The sequence below is a fragment of the Lithobates pipiens genome, unplaced genomic scaffold, assembly GCF_037356315.1.
Source record: "Lithobates pipiens isolate NorthernLeopardFrog02 unplaced genomic scaffold, aLitPip1_a1.2 Scaffold_69, whole genome shotgun sequence".
Taxonomy (NCBI): domain Eukaryota; kingdom Metazoa; phylum Chordata; class Amphibia; order Anura; family Ranidae; genus Lithobates; species Lithobates pipiens.
The window spans coordinates 1,810,148-1,831,891 of record NW_027507891.1 but is presented as its reverse complement, the minus strand read 5'-3'; the positions used below and the strand labels follow the sequence as shown (position 1 = coordinate 1,831,891).

The 21,744-nt window shown below is 50.1% G+C and overlaps 1 protein-coding gene across 1 annotated transcript; it reads left to right on the top strand.

The window, feature by feature from the left end:
- The first annotated feature begins 3,309 nt into the window (after positions 1-3,309).
- On the top strand, positions 3,310-21,452 carry LOC143959284 (protein SSUH2 homolog). The gene is made up of 12 exons (XM_077467963.1): positions 3,310-3,387; positions 4,761-5,120; positions 7,181-7,250; positions 8,236-8,362; positions 10,833-10,893; positions 13,623-13,747; positions 14,332-14,394; positions 14,612-14,694; positions 15,032-15,121; positions 18,797-18,902; positions 20,456-20,560; positions 20,941-21,452. Exons 1-12 carry the CDS (start codon positions 3,348-3,350, stop codon positions 21,079-21,081), a joined length of 1,371 nt encoding a protein of 456 aa, XP_077324089.1. The 5' UTR covers positions 3,310-3,347; the 3' UTR covers positions 21,082-21,452.
- Positions 21,453-21,744: the final 292 nt, after the last annotated feature.

Genomic DNA, 21,744 nt, shown 5'->3' with positions numbered 1-21,744 from the left:
CCCATACCTGAGTATATAATGACCCCCCACACCTGTGTATATAATGACCCCCCCACACCTGAGTATATAATGACCCACCACACCTGTGTATATAATGACCACCCCCCCACACCTGTGTATATAATGACCCCCCACACCTGAGTATATAATGACCCCCCCCACACCTGAGTATATAATGACCCCCCACACGTGTGTATTTAATGATCCCCCACACCTGAGTATATAATGACCCCCCCACACGTGTGTATTTAATGACCCCCCCACACCTGTGTATATAATGACCCCCCACACCTGTATATATAATGACCCATATGAATCACATATGAATCACGGGGGTTCTGAGGACGATTTAATGCAGATGAGGCACCAAGTGAGATGATCACCGCCATCAGCCGCAGATCCTGAGTACTTCATATATTTTTGGGTTTAGAGGGATGAGGCGGTGTCTGCAGGAGAGATTCTCATCCTCACCAATATCACGGTAATGGTGTGGATGCAGGGTTGGGGGGGGGGGGGGGGGGGAGAGGTGCTGCACGCTCAGATGGGGGTCTGGTATGGATTTTGGGGGTCTCGCTGCATTTCTCCCATTGTTTGTTCTGTTTTTTTTTATATAGAGAAGAATCGGGGAGAGATTTTCGGGGTTCAGATAAATGTTGCGTTGCTGCAGCACTTTCTGTACAACATCACAGAGATGCCCCTCCCCCTTCACAGGCAGGATTGGGACCCCCTCCCCCACAAAGGAATTTTCACACACCGGATTAATGGAATTTAAAAAAAATGTTTTTGCAATTGGTAAATGTTCCCCAGGGCAGCGCCCCCCACCCCTCCCACTACCTACCTATCTGCCCATAAAATTGACATTTTTGACTTGCCATATCTGCCCCATTGATCTGGGGGGGTTGGCTTTGATTGGCCGGACTGGATGTGTGATAAGCAGAAGAGGGACAAGTCTTCCGCTGCTCAAACTTCTCATGAAACCTTCAGATGTTCTTCTGGTGATCAGACCTCGTCCTCAGGTGTGTGATGGAAGATTCCGGCATGTAAGGGGTTAGTGCTGCCTTCACCTGTCCAGAGTCATGTGACCGGATCACCTGACCAGCAGGTCTGACCGATGGCTGCCATTCTTTCCTAAAACATTTTTTTTCTTATTGTTACCTGCAGCCTTGTGTCTGAATTCTCCAGCCTCACACAGGTCAGGATGGCCTCTGATTGGAGGAGGTCCGTCCTCTGTCTGTGGCGCTCTGATTGGAGGAGATCCGTCCTCTGTCTGTGGCGCTCTGATTGGAGGAGATCCGTCCTCTGTCTGTGGCGCCCTGATTGGAGGAGATCTGTCCTCTGTCTGTGGCGCCCTGATTGGAGGAGATCCGTCCTCTGTCTGTGGCGCCCTGATTGGAGGAGATCCGTCCTCTGTCTGTGGCGCCCTGATTGGAGGAGATCCGTCCTCTGTCTGTGGCGCCCTGATTGGAGGAGATCCGTCCTCTGTCTGTGGCGCCCTGATTGGAGGAGATCCGTCCTCTGTCTGTGGCGCCCTGATTGGAGGAGATCCGTCCTCTGTCTGTGGCGCCCTGATTGGAGGAGATCCGTCCTCTGTCTGTGGCGCCCTGATTGGAGGAGATCCGTCCTCTGTCTGTGGCGCCCTGATTGGAGGAGATCCGTCCTCTGTCTGTGGCGTCCTGATTGGAGGAGATCCGTCCTCTGTCTGTGGCGCACTGATTGGAGGAGATCCGTCCTCTGTCTGTGGCGCACTGATTGGAGGAGATCCGTCCTCTGTCTGTGGCGCACTGATTGGAGGAGATCCGTCCTCTGTCTGTGGCGCCCTGATTGGAGGAGATCCGTCCTCTGTCTGTGGCGCTCTGATTGGAGGAGATCCGTCCTCTGTCTGTGGCGCCCTGGTTGGAGGAGATCTGTCCTCTGTCTGTGACGCCCTGATTGGAGGAGATCCGTCCTCTGTCTGTGGCGCCCTGATTGGAGGAGATCCGTCCTCTCTGTGGCGCCCTGATTGGAGGAGATCCGTCCTCTCTGTGGCGCCCTGATTGGAGGAGATCCGTCCTCTCTGTGGTGCCCTGATTGGAGGAGATCCGATCTCTGTCTGTGGCGCCCTGATTTGAGGAGATCCGATCTCTGTCTGTGGCGCCTTGATTGGAGGAGATCCGTCCTCTGTCTGTGGCGCCCTGATTGGAGGAGATCCGATCTCTGTCTGTGGCGCCCTGATTGGAGGAGATCCGATCTCTGTCTGTGGCGCCCTGATTGGAGGAGATCCGATCTCTGTCTGTGGCGCCTTGATTGGAGGAGATCCGTCCTCTGTCTGTGGCGCTCTGATTGGAGGAGATCCGTCTGCTGTCTATGGCAGTTTTTGCTGTGTGCTTTTTTTTCTGACTCCTAGAAAGTTTTATAGATCTGGGGCCCCGAGGATGCATGTGGCCCTTAGGCACTGAGTGTGCAGCCCCTACAGAGAGTCGGGTTTTGGTGCTTCTCATACAAATGAAGGGAAAATATTTTTCAGACTTCTTGTAGATGAAAATTTCAGTTTTATGTTTTTATCTTTTATGATGCCGAGAGAAATCTCAGATGTGATACAAGTCATTGTCTATAGGCTGTGAGATCAGATCTATTTCCTGTACTATGTCCGCAGTTGCTGATCATCTCTTGTACTATGTCCGCAGTCGCTGATCATCTCTTGTACTATGTCCGCAGTCGCTGATCATCTCTTGTACTATGTCCGCAGTCGCTGATCATCTCCTGTACTATGTCTGCAGTCTCTGGCAGTTGTTTGTTGATATCAGAGGCCCCCTGTAGTGCTGTGGATGGTGCAGACGATGTATCCAGTGTGAAGTTACAATGTAACATTTATCTACACACTGTGAGACAATGTTGTTGTTTCATCCCCTACTGAACATCATAACGCCCCTCTGCTGGATTCATTGATCGGTGCTCTTTAGTCCGGCATTTGGCACTTTCCTCAGATTTTTGTTAAATGTAAAATGTGTTTCCTTTTCCTGTCTCAGTTCTGCTGATCTCCTGCAGCCTCTTTCAGACACTTCCCGACTCCATCATCAGCTGTAGGTCATTGCTCCGGCTCATTGATGGTGACAAACGATCGACCATAACTGCCCAATGTGTGTCTGCACAGCCGCCCGGAGTCTCCACCGGGAGAAGGGGAGCAAAATTAGATTGTTGTCACCATATAACAGGAAGTGCAGAACCAGGACCTCCATGGCAGGATCACCAGGGATTATTATAATGAAAGATGCCGATTTATAAACAAAACCAGTTCAGTGATAAATTCTGTTCTTGTATATTCTATTCACAGTCCTCCTGTCTTCCCCCCAATAAAGGTGTGAAGCAAGATGGAGGAGACCACCCACCATGTGCCTCCCGCCTTTCCAGGTAGGACGTCCCATCTTCTCTCTTGAATAGAGACTCAAATGATGATGATTATTTTATTATCTTCCAATGGGTGGCTGGACACGCCCCTTTAAGGCCAAGTACATTTGTCTGATTTGCCCCCCCCCCCCCCCTTCACTCGCTGGATATTGTGGCTGCGGTTCTTCTCTGTACATCCAGTGCTCTCCGGGCCACGCATGCGCATGACCCTCCTGAGATGACCAGAGACCATCCCTATAGAAGTCTATGTGCAGGAAAGGAAGATTTGTCACTCTGGATGTACACAGAGGGGCCACGGCCATCAGGTTCAGGTAAGCATGCATCTATAGAGGGGGAGGGGTGGTTGGGTCGGGGGAGGGGGCACAAAGAGAAATGTTCTTCTGTCTTTAAGTGGACTTCACCTTTAACATGAGAAAATATTAGACCCGCAGAACAAAAATGTTATTTAGTTTCGATTCATTATAGAAATAATTTAGTTAAATTCGTTTTCTCAATTTCATTTATTTGTTTATTAATTTAATTCTAATTTTCTGAATTTAGTGAAATTTTATTGAAATTCAAACGTATTCTATTCTTATTTTCTATTCTGTTTTACTGTATTCTTTTCTATTTTATTCTAATCTGTTCAGCTAAATTAAATTTTGTTATGATTGTAATTCAGATACATCAATTTCTGAATAATGAAAAATGGTTGAAGTTTTGATTTGGAATGAAATGAACGAAAACAAAACCAGAAAATACGAGGCTGCAAAGTCCTCTCTAGAAAAGAGCCTTTCATTTCTGTCATTTCATCTGTTTCCTTCTCGTTTTGGTTCATTCATTCCCCATAAATACCTTAGACTGGCTCCAGGGACATCCATTTCCTTTATGTCCGTGTCTATAAAGTGTGTTATGGTTTTTTTCTGTGATTGTAAGTGATGAGCTTGAATGAAAGAACAGATCCCCAGAATCCATTTGGACAAGCATGATCCTCCCTGCTATTCCCCATGCGGTGCAGACTTTTATCTGCTGATTAGTTGCTTGATTGGTTACATTCTCAGATCTACTTCTGGAAAAGCAATCAACTGATGGGGAAGACTGCATAGGCAAAGTCTATACCATCCAGTGGCCCTCTCCCTTACCTAGAACATGCATGTCTAAAGGGTGCCTGGGGTTGTGTTCTTTCATTTTGTATCGTTCTCCTGCTGACTCTTATGAAGAGCCAACAAAAAATCAGCTGCAACTTCATGGCGGGACCAAAGTTATGGCCACAATTCCAAAATAAGAGAAAAACTAGTTCAATGTTTTGTGTCGGTGGTTAATATTTAATGTAATAAAGGAGACTTTAATCAACGTTACAAGTGAAATGTATTGTTTGTGTCATTTCCATCCTGCAGCCGTGTCTCCATTGCCCGTTCAGTCAGACTTTGTGGAGGTTGACTTGAACTCTCCTCGGCCTCCATGGGGTGTTGTAGATCTTGATCTGCTTCCGCCTGCAGTGGCCGGAGGTCTTCTTCTGTCTCCTCAGAACCTTTACCCCTCCGGAAGCCACAATGGGGCTACAACTGCCCAGATTTCTGCAGATGCCAAGGTGGCCTCAAACCCAGAACTTTCCAAACCCTCTGCACCCAACAGAAGATCCCACAAGGTGGACGCCTCCAACCCAGCAGCTATACCTCTGAGCACCATATCTGCTGCACCATCTCAGCCCAGAGTAGGCCCTCCAAGGGGTGAAGGACAAGACCAGATAAGTGGCGGTAAGTTCATCCCAACCATTTAGAACGATCAATAAGCTCTGAGAAGCCCAAAGCGAACCTCACAGAATCACCACTGATTCCAGCAATCTTACAGATTAGAGTTGTCTCTCGAACCAGAGATGGGGACCCCTGGAGGAGGGAATTTCCCGTACTTTGGGAGATTTCTTCTAAAACTGTGGCCAGTGCAAGTCAACCACAAGCTCTCCCTCATGCACCGTAAATGGGCTAAAAAAAGTTGTTTTAGTAGTTTATTTCAATATTAAAAATAATTGTGTTCTCCTCACATCTGTGGGTGCCACTGTCGGCCTGTATATTATGGAGCGCCGTCTCTCCCCTCTCCGGAACTGGCCTGTTCCAAATCCCACAAATCATAGTTTAGAAGTCATGTCCCTGGAAACCAGATGTGACAGCTAAAGTCCCGCCTCAACAGGTTTCGCCACACAGGCATCCTCAGGAAAAACATTTGTTAACATTATGACTATATTTAGACTATTTTAGTACTTTTATGATATAATAATGTCTACTATTTATTATGTTGACTCAACGCTGCCCAGTGGGTAATCTAGGTATGACATGTTAATTGATTAGTCTCCCTTACACATATATAGCAATTTATTCTTAAATATTGTAAACTAATAATGTGTAATTTTCACTTTTTAGAAAATGTCTAGGACCATATTAAAAGTAGCAAAGATAAGTTAAGGAACGATTTTTGAATCCACAGATTAGTAGTTTTATTTATTGGTGAGTAGAAGTTGGGGAAATGTATTGTGACTGCTGATTTTAATGAGCAGTTGTAGAGACTTTGTTTTTTTTTTATTATAGTATTTTGCTAAACCATATATACAGCCTCATTCTTCATATTTAATATGATGCACCAATCAAAAGGGTATAATGGTCTCCAATAATATGGTGAGGACGCCAAGGCGGTGAAATGCGTGAAAGCAGTCTGTCACATCTGGTTTTCGGTGAAGTAATTTTTGGACTATGATTTGCATCATTTTGAACAAGCTGGATCCAATGAGGGCAGAGCGGCGGCGTTCCATCTTAACATTCAGGCTGTCTATATTGGTGTCCAGAAATGGCACTTGCAGATATGGACCTGGTGGCGCCATCAGTCGGCATGTCAGGTGTGAGGCAATGAAGAGTAGTCATAATTTGATCATTTGTAACTCGACTGATTGATTGTGTTATTTCTAGTTGTGAAATTACTTCCTTATTTTTCCAGTTTACCTGCACAATTAGAGGCGAGGTCTGAGATAAAAGGTCTGGAGGATATTAGTTATGAGGAAAGGTTGTGAGCTCTGAACTTATTCTCTCTGGAGAAGAGACGCCTGAGAGGAGATATGATTTCAATATATAAATACCGGACTGGTGACCCCACAATATATAAATACCGGACTGGTGACCCCACAATATATAAATACCGGACTGGTGACCCCACAATATATAAATACCATACTGGTGACGACACAATATATAAATACCGGACTGATGACCCCACAATAGGGAGAAAACTTTTTTGCGGAAAGGAGTTTAACAAGACTTGTGGCAACTCAGTAAAATTAGAAGAAAAGAGATTTCTCCTTAAACTATGTAGAGGGTTCTTTACTGTAAGAGCGGCAAGGATGTGGAATTCCCTTCCACAGGCGGTGGTCTCAGCGGGGGGCATCGATAGTTTCAAGAAACTATTAGAGAAGCACCTAAACAACCGCAACATACAGGGATATACAATGTAATACTGACATATAATCACACAACATGCATGATATACAATGTAATACTGACATATAATCACACAACATACATGATATACAATGTAATACTGACATATAATCACACAACATACATGATATACAATGTAATACTGACATATAATCACACAACATACATGATATACAATGTAATACTGACATATAATCACACAACATACAGGATATACAATGTAATACTGACATATAATCACACACATGGGTTGGACTTGATGGACTTGTGTCTTTTTTTTCAGCCTCACCTTCTATGCATTTCTGAATGAATTATTATTATTTATTTTTTTACAGGTGTTCGATCACTTGGCCACCCCCCTATGATGAGCAGCGCTGTGTCCAGTCCTGCTTACCTCGGCGTTCGGTGAGTACATTTGGCCTCCTATAATTATCGGGTGTATTGTATTCACTTCAAGGGTTAATCCTCAAATTAATTGGGGGCAAGTGTCCCAACTCCACCCACATTTATTATCTTCCAATCACTTCCTCAGCAGGAATGGAAGCATCCAGGAACCTGCAGTCCCCCTTTGCTGAACTGCTTGTCATTATGTTGGGGTGGGGGGTCAACAGCGTGTCGTGGCGGATGGGGAGTTCAGTATGTTGGAGTGAGGGGGTCATCGGCGGGCCGGGGGGATGGGAAGTTCAGTATGATGGGGTGGGGGGACATTGGCATGCTGGGGGGATGGGAAGTTCAGTATGTTGGGGTGGGGGGTCAGCGGGGGGGCGAGGGGGGTTCAGCATGTTGGGGTGGGGGGTCATCAGCGTGTAGAGGGGGGGTTCAGTATGTTTGGGTGGGGGTCATCGGGGGGTTCAGTATGTTGGGGTGGGGGGTATCAGCGTGTAGAGGGGGGGTTCAGTATGTTGGGGTGGGGGGTCATCGGGGGGGTTCAGTATGTTGGGGTGGGGGGTCATCAGCGTGTAGAGGGGGGTTCAGTCGCTGTGCTCTGTGGAGCGGAATGAGCTCGGATTACATGCAGCCGGTTCATTCTGATGTTGGCTCTTATTTTAGGACCTCTCTGGAAATTGTATGAAGAATGTGAATTAAAAGAATATGTGGGCTGCCATCACTGACCACCCCTGCAAATTCCAATCACCTGGCTGTCACTGTCACTGACCCATATGGTGTAGATCCTCATACTTACCACTGGCGTGTTTCGGGTCGGCATCCCAAAGTTTCAGAGTTCATTGGGTCACTAAAGAAGCCAGTAACTGGCCTATCTGAGGAGATCAGCAGTGGTGGCCCCATGTGTGTCCCCCTCTGGCCCTTTGTATACTTTCTGCTCATGTTTTGCCCTCCATTGACATAAATTGTGTTCAGCTGGTGACCCGATTGTGTTTTTCTGCTGCAGATCGGCCGATATCACAGAAGCCGCAGCTAAAGAAGCGTTCCTGGATTTCGGTAGAAGGAAATGTTACAGTACAGCTCCGGCCAAAGAGATGACCATCCAGGACCTGAGACACTTCCACACCTACAGGGTGCGTATCGCCCCCGCCTCTTGTCAGCTATTTCTCTGCCAGGGAGGGAAATCTTCAGCCAAAACTCAGATCTCAGCATTTGCCGCTGTGAAACCAAATCGCATTAGAGAGATTCTCCTTATTTGTTGTAGCTGAAAGCAGAGACATTGCAGGGTCTGCAAAAGATCTGGGGCCAGAGCCCATAGCAGCGAGGTACAGAAAGTCATACACTTGGGCGGGCATCCACGGGTATATACAGTAATGTGTGTGTATCCCCAGAGCCTCCCCCACTTACATCAGGGTCCGCAGAGAGCCTCCCCACTTACATCAGGGTCCCCAGAGAGCCTCCCTTCCCCTTGGGGACCCCTTCAGATACTCACGGCTATGGGCCCCAGATTAGGGGCTATAGCCCCAAAAGCCACCCCCTAGCGATGCCACTGGCTGAAAGTATCTATTGGGTGGTAATTCTCCAGCAGATAAGATGGCAGTTTTGTGTCCATGGAAATCCTTTTTCTGATACTTTTTAAGTGAATGGGGTGGGGGGTTCTGGGCCGGGGACACACGAGGCCGGGGGTGACAGATGGGGGGGGACATGAACAGGATGGCCGGGGGGACAGACGGGGCCTGGACTGGACAGATGGGGGAGGGCAGACGGGGGGGGGGGGGGACACGAACAGGACGGCTGAGGGGGACAGACAGGGCCGGAACAGATGGGGGGAGGTGTAGGTGGGAGAGAATCAGAGGGGGAGGTGACAGACGGAGACGGGGGGGGGGGGGCAGATGGGGGGGGTGAGGGTAAACCGGGAGGGCTGGTGGGGGACAGATGGGGCCGGGACACGCGGACCGGGGGGGGGTGACAGACGGGGAGTGGGGGAAAACGGGGAGGGCTGGGGGTGACAGAAACGACCGAGGGGGTGACTGATGGGGCCGGGGGTGGGGTGACAGACGGAGCTGGGGACAGATGAAGCTGGGGGGGGAGGGATGGGGCGGACCGGGGGGACAGATGGAATCGGCGGGAAGGGCCATTTGTCTTCATTCAACTCGGCAGGCTGAACGCAAAAACCTGGAGAGTTGCTGTACTAACTATGTGATGTTAGTACAGTAATCTCCCCACTGAGATATTGTGTGCTTCCTTCCAAATTGAAAGAGAAACTTGTCGTTATTCAGATGTACACAAATTTCTAATAGTAATGAATTTAAACTAATCTGAAATAAGGAAACCAATATGGCCAAAAATTGGATTAAAAAAACAAAATTGAAATAGAAAATAAAGGAATAAAGTAAAAGGGAATGAATGGAATATGACCAGCTTCCGAAATTAAAATGTTTATTAAATTTGAACAGAATTAGAAAAATAGAATAAATAGAATCATCTTCTGAAATCCGAATAATAAATAATGAATGAAGTCGGCAGATGAAATTTTTGCCGTTCCTCTGAAGGGAATTTCGGCGTTTTACTGATTCTCCGGTAATCCTCACTAATGTGTACAATCTGACCTCTATGATTCAAGCCATTGGTGGGAAGATGTCAGAGGGGCCGTCCTGGGGGCGGGTCAATGTGCTGAAGATTTAAATTTTCTGCCATGAAGATCTCCCTGGTGTGTGGCTTTACCATTTTGGACCCATGGCGGCCAGTGAATAAAATTTGGGGGGGGGGGGGGGGGGATTTGGAGACAATAACGAAGAAGACCATGGCAAACATTAGTTTGCTAATGTCACACAACTGGGTGGTCTGCGGGGGGAGGGGGATGTGCTATTTAAACCAAATAGAGCCTTGGCTCTAATCGCGTGCTTTAAATAAAAAAACATTGGAATCCATGCATCTGGTGCCCGGCATGGATTAGGGGGGCTGCGCCCTGTATGGATGGGCCACCACTGCTTTGGACGGTTTGTGTGGCTTTGCCTTTGGACTAGAGCTGCACAATTAATCGTTAAAAAATTGTGATCTCGATTCACCTCTCTGATGATCTCTCCTGCAGAGCTTGCCGATTCTTTCATATAAACAAGTGGAGAGACTTATCTGCTCACTCAGCTGCCAATAGAAAACATCCGGCAGTCTGCCAAGCTTTCAACAAGGTGTAAATGCGAAAAGTTTAACCTCCTTAAAGTATAAATCTTTTTCTGACATTTCTTTCTTAAGTTAAAATCAATATTTTTTGCTAGAAAATTACTTGGAACCCCCCAAACATTATATATATTTTAGCAGAGACCCTGGGGAATAAAATGGCAATTGCTGAAATATTTTATGTTTTTACGCTGCGAGAATCGTGATCTATCTTCTAAGTAAAAAAATTGTGATTCTTAGCCAGAATCGTGCAGCTCTACTTTGGATGGTGTGCAACTTTGCCTTTTGGACGGTGTGTTTGAAAGATGTGTGGCTTTGCCTTTGGCCGGTGTGTGGCTTTGCCTTTGGCCGGTGTGTGGCTTTGCCTTTTTGGACCGTGTGTGGCTTTGCCTTTTGGATGTTGATTGTCTGTTTTATTACTTTCAGTATCGCTTGGAAACCTTCACGGAAGATCGCTCCTGTGAATGGGTGATGGAGCCGCATGCAGGTGGGTCTTGTATGAATTGAGGGTCCCGTTGTGGACGATCGGTTGTCACCACAAACTCTCCTCGATCTTCTCAATCCACTCTGGATGTCTTTTTGCCTCCTCTTTCCCTTCTGTTCTGTGGGGGGTTTTGCACTGTATTGGGGTCCGGTGCGTTTTACGGTGTTCACATACAGTCCAGTGCAGGAACAATGCTGCATGTTCTTCTCCTTCCTTATTTTTTGGGAACTGCCGGTGTCTGTTGAATTCTGTCTGTCCATCGGATAGAGTCCACCCTGTAGTGCGCAGTACCGGAGGACAAGGAGACGCCAAAAGTCTCCGAAGATGAATGGCACCTGCGCCGTGAGTCCAAGTTCAACCCCCACCATCCAAGTGGACATAGAGTTAGAATAAAAAGTTTCAGAGTGAAGCAAGGCCATGCCCCGAAGCGCGGCGGGGGAAGCAAGGGGCCCTGTTACTGAGTGCGATGGGATGTCCACTTGCATGGTGGGGCTCGCACCTGGACTCAGTGCGCAGGCGCCGTTCATCTTCAGGGATTTTTGGAGTCTCCTTGTCCTCCGTACTGCACAAGCGCTGCGCCTGCGTGGTATGGGGCGGACACTATCTGATGGCCGGACAGTTTTTGGCAGAACACCGGCTTCCGGTGTGAACTGTCAGACAATCGTGGAACTGACTTTCTATGTGTTTTGGAAGCAGAAATGAAAGCACCTGGAACGCATGTGGTGTTCTATGGTGGGTCTGATCACTCGATCGGCACGGAGGACTTTGTGCTGCTGATGAGTGGAAAGCTGATCGTCACGTATGATGGATCGCAGGGCGATTACACAAATCCTTCTATATAAGTTGTTCATTTGCAGTTTTTTCATCTCTACATCTGTTCAAGGTCCAGAATATACACAGGATCTCCCTGAGAAGCCGGGGGAGAGAGATGGCAATCAACCCAGGAGAGCTCACAGATTGGAGGGAAGGGACGTCCCCCATCCCCTTCACACAGGAACAGAACTGAGGCTGTCAATCACAGGATGTGTGCTGGAGTTCCCTCCCCTGTCACCTTATATATCGTGGTGTCAGGAAAACTTGTTACAAGTGACTCATGCTGATAGCAGAGGAAGGAGGAGGGGAGGAGTTTCATGAAGATAGCGGAGGAAGGAGGGGGAGGAGGATGGGAGGGGTCTCATGCAGAGGAGGGAAGGGGTCTCATGTTGATAGTGGAGGAGGAGGGGAGGAGTCTCATGCAGATAGCGGAGGAGGAGGGGAGGAGTCTCATGCAGAAAGCGGAGGAGGAGGGGAGGAGTCTCATGCAGATAGTGGAAAGAGAAGGGGAGGAGTCTCATGCAGATAGTGGAATGAGGGGGAGGGGAGGAGCTTAATGCAGATAGCGGAAGAAGGAGGGGCAGAAGGAGGGGAGGAGTCTCATGCAGATAGTGAAAAGAGGGGGAGGAGAAGGGGAGGGGTCTCATGTGGAGGAAGGAGGCGGGGAGGAGTCCCATGCAGATAGTGGAAGGAGGGTGGAGGGGAGGAGTCTCATGCAAATAGCAGAGGAAAGAGTAGGAGGAGGGGAGGTGGAGTCTCATGCAGATAGTGGAAGAAGGAGGGAGGAGGAGGGGAGGAGTCTCATGCAGATAGTGGAAGGAGGGGGTGGAGGAGGGGAGGAGTCTCATGGAGGAAGGAGGGGGGGAGGAGGAGGGTAGGAGTTTCATGTGGAGGAAGGAGGGGGGAGGAGGAGGAGGAGGAGAAGGAGTCTCATGCAGATAGTGGAAGGAGGGGTGGAGGAGGGGAGGAGTCTCATGCAGATAATGGAAGTAGGGGAGGAGTCTCATGCATTAGTGGAAGGAGGGGGAGGAGGAGTCTCATGCAGATAGTGGAAGGAGGGGGAGGAGAGGAGTCTCATGCAAATAGCGGAGGAAAGAGTAGGGGGAGGGGAGGAGGAGTCTCATGCAGATAGTGGAAGAAGGAGGGAGGAGGAGGGGAGGAGTCTCATGCAGATAGTGGAAGGAGGGGTTGGAGGAGGGGAGGAGTCTCATGGAGGAAGGAGGGGGGAGGAGGAGGGTAGGAGTTTCATGCAGATAGTGGAAGGAGGGGTGGAGGAGGGGAGGAGTCTCATGCAGATAATGGAAGTAGGGGGAGGAGTCTCATGCAGATAGTGGAAGGAGGGGGAGGGGAGGAGTCTCATGCAGATAGTGGAAGGAGGGGGAGGAGGAGAGGAGAAATCTCATGCAGATAGTGGAAGGAGGGGGAGGAGTCTCATGCAGATAGCAGAGAAAGGAGGCAGCAGACAGAAATGACACTTGGTGCTCTGGACTGAGGTAAGTACACACTATAGAGGGAGATACTTAATTCAGATTTCATGTCTGAGGTTTACAAACGCTTTAACTTGGGATTGGCCTTTTGCATCAGCTATACAGCAGAACTCAGACTGGGAGAGGAAGAAGCAGCATAAGGAGCCAATCGGCTGTTTTGCAATGGAAGTGGCATGCTGATAGGAGGAAAGAGCTTCTCTTTTCCTTGTCCAATCACAGGCTGGGGGAGGCACAAGACCTGTCACTGTTCCTGGACTGCAGCAGAGAAAAATCTGAACCCTTCCCTGGCAGTCAGGTCTGCGCGGCCCCCCCCCCCCCCAAAAAAAATGTGGGAGGGGCCTAAAAAAAATCCTGAACACTTTCTGGTTTGTAAAGGAATCACCCCCCCCTCCGTCTCAGAACCACGGACGCCGATCTCTGCTTCCTCCGCAGGTCAGACCTCGGACACGCCAGCCGGCAGATCGGTGCCACAAGCCTGGGATGTCCCGGTGACCGTTCCACGGATGTTCCATGATGGAGAGCAGAAGATGGTGATGCCTCTCACCTCCTCCGTGCAGGTAATGGGGGACCCCCCATTGGGTGATGAGGGGATGAGGGAATAAAGGGGGGGCCCTCCATTGGGTGATGAGGGAATATGGGTGACCCTCCATTGGGTGATGAGGGAATACAGTGGGGGGCCTCCATTGGGTGATGAGGGAATACAGGGGGGACCCTCCATTGGGTGATGAGGGAATACAGAGGGGGCCCTCCATTGGGTGATGAGGGAATACAGGGGGGCCCCCCATTGGGTGATGGAATACAGGCGACCCTCCATTGGGTGACATGGAAACAATGACTTCTGGAATAATATGATAAACCTTCTGGAAGACTCTGAGGATCTCCAACTTCTCCAGTCTGTATTTCTAGTAAAGTTTTGTGTCCTGAATTGATGCCAATAATCACATGATGTGTAGAGCCCCACCCACCAGGTACTAATGATGAGTAGAGCCCCACCCATCAGGTACTAATAATGTTTAGAGCCCCACCCACCATGTACTAATGCATCTAATGATTGGTCAAAGTTAGAACATTCTATCAACCCATCCCCTCCCCCCCCCCCCCCCCCATCTTCTCATTGTATAATAATATTTATATTTCTCAGGCGTGTTCAACGTGCAACGGACACGGGAGAAAGATGTGTCTGAAGTGTCACGGGACTGGGAGAGTGAGTCCCCTCCCCTTCAGTCTTCTATCCTCCCCCCATTCCTAATCCCCCTCCCCCTTCCGTCTTCTATCCCCCCCATTCCTAATCCGCCTCACCCCCCTTCCGTCTTCTATCCCCCCATTCCTAATCCACCCCCTCCCCCATTCCTAATCCACCTCCCTCCAGTCTTCTATCCTCCCTCCTTTTTCTTTTCATTTATTGCGCTCTCCTCCCGCAGGCGCAGTGCATATGGTGTAACGGGAGGGGGCGACGCATGCAGATGGAGATGTGCCAGCATTGCTATGGGAATGGCACAGAAAGGTGCTCCAGGAAATGAGCTAAGTATCATTATTGGGGAGTCTCACTTTTACTGCTGCACCACATCCTTCATTGTTTTCAGAAAGCGGAAGGAGTGAGACACCACTTGTATTCATTGAACCATTGATGGTGAAATTGAGGGATTTAATTGCGGCAAAAATTTCATTTCAAATGTGTCCAATGCATCACAGTCGGTGGGGGAGGGGCGGTTGGGGCAGTTTTGGTGATTTGGTGTGATGGCTTCTGAGGGTTCCGGAGTTTTTTTTCTCATCTCCCGGAACCCTCATCACCCTCCAAGTATATTGATCATTGGTGGACTTTGTATTCCCCTCCCCCACAGCTGCCGAATGTGCCAGAACTCCAACCAGCAGTGTGACGGCTGCTCCGGGAAGGGGCGGGTCCTGACCTACATGCGCCTCACAGTCACATGGTACGTAGGAGTTTCCTCGGGGGCGGGGACTGATTTGCCTCAATGTTGGAATATTATTGGCTCATCGCTCTCATTGATTTCCTATACTGTCTCTGTGTATGTGTGTGTGTACTGCACCCCCCTAAGGAACCACAGGCAAAATGGGACCCCCCACCCCGCACAACTGGGCATATCGGAGTCAGAGAACAGTCCAACACTTTTGTGGTTTATTGAGGGATTAGAATTTGGAGAGGGATGGGAGATTATAGGATGCCCACTTTAGAAAATTCTTCAGGGACAACTCTTCCTATATACTGCCTCTATATACCGTCTTTATATACCGCCTCTATACACCGCCTCTATATACCGTTTCTATACACGGCCTCTATATACCGTCTTTATTTACCGCTTCTATATACCGCCTCTATACACCGCCTCTATATACCATCTTTTTTACACGGCCTCTATATACCGTCTCTATACACGGCCTCTATATACCGTTTCTATACATGGCCTCTATATACCATCTTTTTTACACGTCCTCTATACACCACCATTATGCACACTCCCCTTCTTCCTCTAGCGCTTGCTTGCAGAAAACCTCAAGGTGGCACACTGTGGATCTGATAAAGCTCAAAGCAATAGCCCTTTACAGGCAGGGACCCTGGGCCCCTTGATTGTGTAGCTAAAGTTCAGTGTCCAGCTTACATTCCTCCTGTGACTACTGATCCAAGCACTCCCTCTTCAGGCCCTGCCAGCCCACCTGGCTGCAGCTGCCCCTTTCAGTAGCTCTCCTGGCTACTTCTCCACAGACCTCCCAGAATGACAGTCACCAGCCCACCCGGCTGACTTCTCAGGAGACCTCCTGGATGCGCTGACCTGCTCCTGCTGTCCTTTCACTTACTCCCATGTTTCCCGAAAGGATTTCCTCCGTTTGTTGGTGAAGGTCCCTCTAGCGCCCAAGACACCCCCCCCCCAGACTAGGGGGGACCCTAAAGGGCCACAGACAGCCTCCTCAGCACTCCATCTTCCATCCAACTGCCCCTGCTGGCATGACTCATGCCTATTTATGGAGGGGCCTGCCCCCTGCCAGACCATTTCCTGGGAATTGGCTGGGGCCCTCAAATACTCCAAGCAGCTCCTCCTAGCTTCCACCCACTACTGGAAGCTTCTCCAAGGTTCCAGAAGGCAGGGGGAGGCACCAAAAAAGTTGCTTGCTGAGTCACCCAGCTCAGCCCTGACCAAAATTCAAACCAAGGCCTGGCTCTCAGCCAGGTCAAACCTTCCTACGCCTCCACCTAAAAAAATTAAATAAAAACAGCCTGTCCCTACTCAAAAATCACATTCATACATACAGTTAGCTGTAGCACCCTCTAGTGGGCAAGGGAAATGGAGTAGATTTTTTTTTTTTCTAGTACAGGTAAATTTATATGGATTGGCTGGTAGCCAAGCCTGGGTGTGTTTTGTGATCTGGGCTGGGAGTGGCTCAGAGTAGTGCTGGGTGACTCACAGGTGGCAGTACTAGGACCTCCTACTTCTTTCTAGAGTGTTCCAGGGTAGAATGAGAGGCTGGAGTGGAGGTGGGGCCACCTCGGATGTTGTAAGGAGCCCTGACCAATCCCCAGCTTGGATTGGCAGGGGGCAGTCCTCCTTAAATTCCCAGCGTCAGCCCAGCGGGGGAGGGAGTTGATCGGGTGGAAGATGGGAGGACTGGTGAGCGACGCGCCGTCGGGAGGACTGGTGAGCGACACGCCATCGGGAGGACTGGTGAGCGAAGCACCGTCGGGAGGACTGGTGAGCGAAGCACCGTCGGGAGGACTGGTGAGCGACGCACCGACGGGAGGACTGGTGAGCGAGGCTGCGTCGGGAGGACTGGTGAGCGAGGCTGCATCGGGAGGACTGGTGAGCGAGGCTGCGTCGGGAGGACTGGTGAGCGAGGCTGCGTCGGGAGGACTGGTGAGCGAAGCACCGTCGGGAGGACTGGTAAACGAGGCTGCGTCGAGAGGACTGGTGAGCGAGGCTGCGTCGGGAGGACTGGTGAGCGAGGCTGCGTCGGGAGGACTGGTGAGCGAGGCTGCGTCGGGAGGACTGGTGAGCGAGGCTGCGTCGGGAGGACTGGTGAGCGAGGCTGCGTCGGGAGGACTGGTGAGCGCTGCTCCGTCGGGAGGACTGGTGAGCGACGCTCCGTCGAGAGGACTGGTGACGCACCTCACCCCCCCCCCCCGAAGGACCACCCGTTCCTATTACTAACTCCATGTCTGTCAGCGGGGGCGGGGGAGAAGTTTTAAGCCTGCTGGTGTTCTGCCAAGAAGTGCCCCCCCCTCCCATTGGATACTGTCCGCCCCCTACAGTGCAGGCGCAGCGCTTGTGCAGTACGAAGGACAAGGAGACGCCGAAAGTCTCCAAAGATGAACAGCGCCTGCGCACTTAATAGTACCTTCTTCCCTGAGTCCAGGTTCAAAACCCACCATGCAAGTGGCCATCCAGTGACTGATGTTAAAACAGAACTTGGTAAGAGGGCCCCTCGCTTCGCTCGCTCACACTTCGGGCACGGCCTCGCTTCGCTCGCCCACGCTTCGGGCACGGCCTCGCTTCGCTCGCTCACACTTCGGGCACGGCCTCGCTTCGCTCGCCCACGCTTCGGGCACGGCCTCGCTTCGCTCGCCCACGCTTCGGGCACGGCCACGCTTCGCTCGCCCACGCTTCAGGCACGGCCTCGCTTCGCTCGCCCACGCTTCGGGCACGGCCTCGCTTGCCCACGCTTCGGGCACGGCCTCGCTTAGCTCGCCATGCTTCCGGCATGGCCTCGCTTCGCTCGCCACGCTTCGCTCGCCCATGCTACCGGCACGGCCTCGCTTTGCTCACCATGCTTCCGGCACGGCCACGCTTTGCCTCACCACGCTCGCCCATGCTTCCGGTGCGGCCTCGCTTTGCTTGCCACGCTTCAGGCAGAACTTCCATCTGGACAGGTCCAGGTGTCGGTCTGGTCCAAGAAAAGGCAGAAACCTCCCCGGCTGTCCATGGAAATGTTCTCCTTGGGATCTGGTTGTGGCTCTTGGCGGGCTGTCCGCCTTCCACAACCACCACCCAGTCTCTGTAGAGGTCTCCCCAGACACCATTCCTGTAGAATGTCCTGGAACCGGGTCCAGGCCCGGTCACCATGCCGTCCACAAGAGTTTGGGGACATACATGTTCTCCCATCCTCCGAGTCTCAATGATGACCTACAGATGGTCCAGACCCAACTCCAGATCGGTTCTTCACTGCCCGCTGGAACCTGGAACGTTCTCCTGGCCTTCACTTCCTGGGAAGGCCCCCGGCTTTGGGTGTCCTCACTACCCATCCCCCTCTGTACTCAGCATCTCTGTTCTGGGTGGTGGAGGGTCTGCCTTACACTGACTGGGATCTACACGGCTCCTCTGGTCCATTCAGCCGGGTCTCAGACAAGACTTCCACCTTCTCCTGAGAGTGTCCCCTCCTCCTCCTCCTTCTACAAAGTTACAATGTACAGTCTGATCACTGGGGGAGGGGAGACTGGTGACCTCTCAGGCACAGTCCTGGCTGGAGATGAAGGACGGCTCTATGTTGGGATTTGTACTGACCGCTCCTCTTTCTTCTCATGATATCCGTTTTTTCCTCCTCCGCTGTGATTGGTTGGATGGATCTTCTGGTCGGTGAAGATGATTTTTCTATTTCAGGAAGAATAATGTCTTTGAGTTCATTACGGATCATAAGTCGGAATTTTCTTCGGATCTCTTTCGGAATGTGAAGGGTGAGAAGCTGGTGATGGATGAGCAGTCCAAGGTGAGGAGGCCGGTGATTGGAGGCCGGGGCCCCATACAGCCTCCGTGGCCTGACATATATATTTCTCCTCCCGGGTGATATTTTGGTTCCATTTAAGAAACCAAATTAATGAACAATGTGAGACATTGCAGAAGATTACTGAGGAGGCCGCTGTGGATTTAATGTAGAGGCTGTATTAGAGGCCGCTGTATACAATGGAGAGGCCGTATTAGAGGCCACTGTGTATAATGGAGAGGCCTTATTAGAGGCCGCTGTATATAATGTAGAGGCTGTATTAGAGGCCGCTGTGTATAATGGAGAGGCCTTATTAGAGGCCGCTGTATATAATGTAGAGGCTGTATTAGAGGCCGCTGTGTATAATGGAGAGGCCTTATTAGAGGCCACTGTGTATAATGGAGAGGCCATTTTAGAGGCTGCTGTGGGTATAATGGAAAGACCATATTAGAGGCTGCTGTATATAACGGAGAGACCATATTAGAGGCCGCTGTGTATAATGAGGAGGCCGTATTAGAGGCCGCTGTGTGTATAATGTAGAGGCCGTATTCGAGGCCGCTGTATATAATGGAGAGGCCGCTGTGTATAATGGAGAGGCCGTATTAGAGGACACTGTATAATGGAGAGGCTGTATTAAAGGCCGCTGTGTGTATAATGGAGAGACCACATTAGAGGCCGCTGTGTATAATGGAGAGGCCGTATTAGAGACCGCTGTGTATAATGGAGAGACCATATTAGAGGCCACTGTGTGTATAATAGAGAGGCCGTATTAGAGGCCGCTTTGTGTATAATGTAGAGACCATATTAGAGGCCACTGTATATAATGGAGAAATCGTATTAGAGGCTGCTGTATATAATGTTGAGATCATATTAGAGGCCGCTGTGTGTATGATGGAGATGCCGTATTAGAGGCCGCTGTGTACAATGGAGAAGCCGTATTAGAGGCCACTGTGTGTATAATGGAGAGGCCGTATTAGAGGCCGCTGTGTATAATGGAGAGGCCCTATTAGAGCCCGCTGTGTATAATGGAGAGGCCGTATTAGAGGCCGCTGTGTATAATGGAGTGGCCATATCAGAGGCCGCTGTGTATAATGGAGAGGCCGTATTAGAGGCCGCTGTGTATAATGGAGAGGCCACTGTGTATAATGGAGAGGCCGTATTAGAGGCCGTTGTGTATAATGGAGAGGCCGTATTAGAGGCCGCTGTGTATAATGGAGAGGCCGTATTAGAGGCCGCTGTGTATAATGGAGAGGCCGTATTAGAGGCCGCTGTGTATAATGGAGATGCCGTATTAGAGGCCGCTGTGTATAATGGAGATGCCGTATTAGAGGCCGCTGTTTATAATGGAGAGGCCGTATTAGAGGCTGCTGTGTATAATGGAGATTTCGTATTAGAGGCCGCTGTGTATAATGGAGAGGCTGTATTGGAGGCCGCTGTGTATAATGGAGAGGCTGTATTGGAGGCCGCTGTGTATAATGGAGAGGCTGTATTGGAGGCCGCTGTGTATAATGGAGAGGCCATCTTATTCTCGATCTGTGTGATTCTATTTTCCCTTCCAGGTTCTGGGAATTACAGATTTTCCTGACCCAACTATTATTGATGTCTCCCAGAATGCTTTGGAGCAGCACCGGGCTCGGTTCTCATCAAGCCGCATCCTCAGACAGGTGCGTATTTCAGGCTACTCTCCTCTCTAACCCACCCCTGCAGAGCTAATAGAGGAAATAGGGGGGGGGTGGGTCGTGGGAGTGGACATATGGGGGGGGGGGGGGGGTGGACCTGATAGATTAGTGGTGGGGAGATGCTGCAGAAGACAATACTGGGAGATGAGGATGGTGTAGAGCAATACTATTCCCTCTCCTGGGGGCTGCACATCATATAGTGGGGGGCTGAAGATTTGGCACCACAAGGTCCCAGAGAATGGGGGTGAAATTATAGAGGGTTTATTGTTCTTTCCTCTGGTTGGGGATCAGTATATGAAGGTTTTCAATGTATTTTCTTTGTATATAAGTCGGTGAAACGCTCGTTCTCTCTTCTTCTCCTCCAGAGGCAGAGTGTGGAGCGCCTCCCTCTGACCAGAGTGCAATACTGCTGGAAGGAGAAGCAACTCAGCTACTTTGTGTATGGATCAGAAAGCAAAGTCTTCGTCCAGAATTACCCCAAAAAGTGCTGCTGTGTTGTCATGTGACCGCACCGGACATTGTGACCGCACCAGACATTGTGACCACACCGGACATTGTGACCATACCAGGCTTTGTGACCGCACCGGGCGTTGAACCGATCTGCACCATCTTCGAATGTTCTCATTCCCAGCCGACCAGAATAATGGCGTTTCCTGGTGGCCGCCGGTCAGCAGCACACATCTGGATCTTCTTGGATCGGATCCGGTGATTCGATCTGATGGTCGGTGAATCTTTTGAAGTCATTTCTGACAAATCTTTTTCTAGAACAATTTCTGCACTTGGTCACATTTCTGTCACGGAGTTTTCATTTCTCTGCACTCGTTTCCATATAAATGTAAAAATTGCGTTTTGGTTATTAAAGAGCAAAATAAGTAAATATTTCTATTCTTCTTTATTATGGGTGGAGTCACACTTGCGATTTCCCCTGGCCCGCCATAAACTGGCAGAACCGCAGAGGGGACTCCTGCAATTGGCTTCTGCTACTCCGCCCATTGGCAGCAATGGGAGACTTCCGACTCTCACAGCGAATCGCATGGAATTGCAGGTGAGGGATCAGCCCTGGACACGGACCACCTGCAGCCATCAGTTTAAAACTCCCTCGGGGGGGGGGGGGGGGGGGTTGGGCAGTCCATACTACTTAATTTAATGGCACTTCTTATAATAACACG

Excerpts from the sequence above, each read along its gene's own strand:
- LOC143959284 (XM_077467963.1), top strand. The coding sequence starts at position 3,348 with ATGGAGGAGACCACCCACCATGTGCCTCCCGCCTTTCCAG. Across the intron at positions 14,395-14,611 it reads AGTGTCACGGGACTGGGAGA|GCGCAGTGCATATGGTGTAA; the intron begins GTGAGTCCCCTC and ends CTCCTCCCGCAG. Across the intron at positions 14,695-15,031 it reads TATGGGAATGGCACAGAAAG|CTGCCGAATGTGCCAGAACT; the intron begins GTGCTCCAGGAA and ends CCTCCCCCACAG.